The sequence below is a fragment of the Stegastes partitus genome, unplaced genomic scaffold (genome assembly GCF_000690725.1).
Source record: "Stegastes partitus isolate 25-593 unplaced genomic scaffold, Stegastes_partitus-1.0.2 Scaffold51, whole genome shotgun sequence".
Classification (NCBI taxonomy): Eukaryota; Metazoa; Chordata; class Actinopteri; family Pomacentridae; genus Stegastes; species Stegastes partitus.
This window is the reverse complement of record NW_007577782.1, coordinates 910,229-914,096: the sequence shown is the minus strand read 5'-3', so window position 1 is coordinate 914,096 and position 3,868 is coordinate 910,229. Positions and strand designations below refer to the sequence as shown.

General features: G+C 35.7%; 1 protein-coding gene across 1 annotated transcript; it reads left to right on the top strand.

The window, feature by feature from the left end:
• The first annotated feature begins 697 nt into the window (after positions 1–697).
• On the top strand, positions 698–3,545 carry pfdn5 (prefoldin 5). Its single transcript, XM_008307021.1, has 6 exons — positions 698–791; positions 1,035–1,137; positions 2,008–2,039; positions 2,155–2,229; positions 2,355–2,460; positions 3,241–3,545. The coding sequence occupies exons 1-6, from the start codon at positions 726–728 to the stop codon at positions 3,324–3,326; spliced, it is 468 nt and encodes a 155-aa protein (XP_008305243.1). The 5' UTR covers positions 698–725; the 3' UTR covers positions 3,327–3,545.
• Positions 3,546–3,868: the final 323 nt, after the last annotated feature.

The window sequence follows — 3,868 nt, the reverse complement described above, 5'->3', positions numbered from 1 at the left end:
TAATAAAAGAATGAATGAATGAAATATTTATTTCCAACAAAAATTAACATTAAAAACAAAATTAAAAAACAAGGGGGGAAAAAATGTACAAACATGAGTTTGAAAAGGAGCAGGAGGAAGTATAAACTTATTAGCTCCCACCCCCTTATCACCCTATGAGTCATTACAAAGTACATGTTATTATATATAAATGGATTTAACATAAAATGTGCATCAATATATAATCAATTAACTGCACCGACATACAGTATATAATTGTACCATATACATAATTCATTTCTTTTTAATAAATAGGCATTTTCTAATAGATTGTTATAGAAATGTATATTACCAATATAAATATATTACAGCAGTACACTACATAGTTATATGTATAGGCCTACATACACACATACATACACATATTCATGACTAATTGATTTAATATACAATATGCAATATTATATATAACAATATTTAGTTGCCCTCATTCATATATATGTGATACCTTCCATATGATATGTGCCTATATACAGCATTGTGGTTTAAAGCTGTTACATTTCCAACAGCAGTGGAAGTGCAGATTATTTTACCCAAACCTGAAAAGGCAGATCAGTCAGTCTTTATCCGGAGCAGCTTGGTGTTTGTGTTTGATCGGCAGGGGGCGATGTTTCAGGCTAATAACAGTCCGTCTCCATCACCCGGAAGCACCAACGCTACAGGTCAGTTAGCATCACGCTACCAACATGGCGGTGAACCTCACAGACCTCTCCCTGCCTCAGTTAGAGGGACTCAAAACCCAGCTAGACCAGGTAACATAAATAACTCAATTATTTATCTGCTATTATCGTATTCTTGTAAACTGACTGCATGAAAGCGAGACTTTGGGTGACACCGGGAGGGTGGGCTAGCTAGCTAACGAGCACACTTGAAAGCTAACGTCTGTTAGCTTCTCCATCCAGCGGGTGTGTCATGTTGTCGGCTGTATGAAGCAGCGTTTTCCCTGTTATGTGTGTGTCTCTATCCTCAGCTGTTTTCTACATTTGTTATTTCAGGAGATTGAGTTCTTGACGTCTTCAATAGGTCAGCTCAAAGTTGTCCAGACCAAGTATGTCGAAGCAAAAGATAGTTTGAATGTCCTCAACAAAAACAATAAAGGTGCGTACACAGGGTGGCTGTATACATCATGTTGTTGTTTTTTACTTGCCATAATAAATATAGTAATCCTCTTTAATATGTTAGAAAAGTGAACTGTATTTTTGTTCAATACGAACTTTGAACAGTTCAGTCAGTCGTCCAAATATATTGTTTTCAAGTGGCTTAGTGTACATGAGTATGTTGCACTAAAATAGCTTTTATTTATTGTGCAGAGTTGCAGTGACTTTAGTTTAATGACATCTCTCAATCTGCAGCTTCAGTTTAGTTTATTTTTGATTTGACCGGGATGGTAGAGTTCAATATTTCCATTAAAGAGCATGAATCTGATGTGATGCCAAATTTAGATCTATTGGTATTTTTTTTAACTCTTGTCCTCAGTTTGGCTCTTACACAGTATCATTAAAATACACACATTTCTTTCAATCCACTATAAATATTACAGTACAATGAAATACTCATAACATAATACATCAGTTGTGATGTGTAATGAGAATATAATAACTCCAATCAGTTAAAAATGAGTACAGTTCTATGATTTATCTTCAGCAAACCCTTCAGTTTTGTTTTAAATGATTTTATATTTGCAAATAATTTGATTTCAATAACGCAATTTATACTCTGCACTTTTGAATTTCTGATTAGATCCTAACTGCATTTCATTGCTTTGTACTTGTACATGTGTAATGACAATAAAGGTGAATCTAATCTAATGTTTCCCACAGTTGACAACTCTTTTGTGGAGAAAGCTGATTATCTGCATTGATATTTGCAATGTGGTATTTTACAGTTGCTATTCACTGTGCTTCGAGTTACTGTGTTACTGTTAAGCTGATTGATTGTTTCCTCTCATTTCTCTCTTTTCACATACAGGAAAAGAATTGCTCGTTCCCCTTACCAGTTCTGTATCCTTTTTTTTTTTTGAAGTTGTACAAGAAATATTTTGCTGTGATGTGCTTTGAATGAATGCATCTCTTGACATATATCGTATATACTTTCCCTAACACTGCGTCTTCCCAGATGTATGTCCCTGGAACATTAAATGACGTGGAGCATGTTTTAGTGGATGTGGGAACAGGATACTATGTTGAAAAGGTAAATAAATTTGAATTTTAAGTGCCATAAACATAACATGAACTAATAATTTATTTAAATGTATTCACATCATGTAGACCTTTCTCCTGTATATTTTATATCTTCTCTTGAATTGTTCTCTGTAGAACGTGGAAGACTCAAAGGCCTTCTTCAAGCGTAAAGTAGACTTCCTCACAAAGCAGATAGAGAAAATTCAGCCTGCCCTTCAAGAAAAACATGCCATGAAACAAGGTAATCCACTGTACATTTTTCATACAGATCTCCATTTCCTCCTTACGTTTTCTCTGTATGTCAGTCTTCCAATTTAAAGCAATGTATTTTAATTCTGCAACTGCCCTTTATATTTCTACTAATTAATATGACATGGCACTCATTGTGCCTCATAATCCAGGTTGTATAAACGTCATGGTAGATAAACGGCTGTTTCACTTATAGAGCAACGAATAACCACATTGTACAACAAATAAATAAATCAGATCATCATTTGAGTGACTGAATGGCAACACAGACGCATATAGACGAGCTGTCAGACTTATCAGAGCATATCAGTTGATGTGATCAGTTATATCAGTGGTTAAATGGGATTTATGGTTTGTTCATGCTGCGTTTCAGATGGTCAGAAAGCGATACACAAACAGTTTACAACATCTAGGCGAGACATTGTAGAAACACTGTCAATGTCTTCCAGCAGAGACCTTTTGAAAGTGTGTCCTTGTTTTTAAACTGTTATATCTGTGGCTTTTTTTCTTAGTGGTGTATGACCACTTTGTTTACTGATAAAATCATAAGCTTCTAAGTGTACAAAGGAATTTTTCATGCAAATTCTGCAAAAAAATATGAGAATACTGTGGCCAAAAGAAAATCTGAGTCTCTGAATCGTCCTCCCACAGCCCTGACATAAATCTCAGAGAGAAAAACATGTCAGCTCAACTTACTCTGGTGTATATTAACTGTAAACTTTGCTTACTAAAATGTGTATTAAACTTTCATACACTGTGTTCTTTCTTGCAGCTGTGATTGAAGTAATGAACGTGAAGATCCAGCAGTTACAACAGAGTCAACAAGCGTCACAGATGGTTGGAACCACAAAAGCCTAATGAGAACAACTCTTGAGCTCTTTGTGATTGGGGCATTTTTAAGTTTGTGGTTAGACAACTTCCATCACCTGTTGTAGGATGAAATTCTGAAGTGCATGAACCTTGTTGCAAGTTTAACTCGGCTATTATCATAGTAAAGCAGTCATGTGTACCAATTTTAAATTAATACAATTGGGTGTTCAGTTACTTTGATAATTAAAGAGGTCACTGTGGATTCAAGGCGGAGTAAAGTGTTTTCATCTCAAAGTGTTTCAACTTTTACACAAATGTACAACTCAGTCTTCTTCAACTTACACTCGCACACAGATTTTCAGATTTATTCTGGTTAGACTTCTCTGAGGTTTTGTCCTGACACTTATCATCAGACTAACTTAAAAGGGGTTCAGCAACACTGGAACTTGCGAGGGTTTAAAACTCGCTGCATGCTCAACTAAACCTTGTTTCTGTATCATAACAAGCACAGGTTTAGCTGAACCACATCTAAACCGGGTGGTCGAGTCACCTGATGCAGTATTCATGTCTGAAGGCTTCCCAGCATGCAC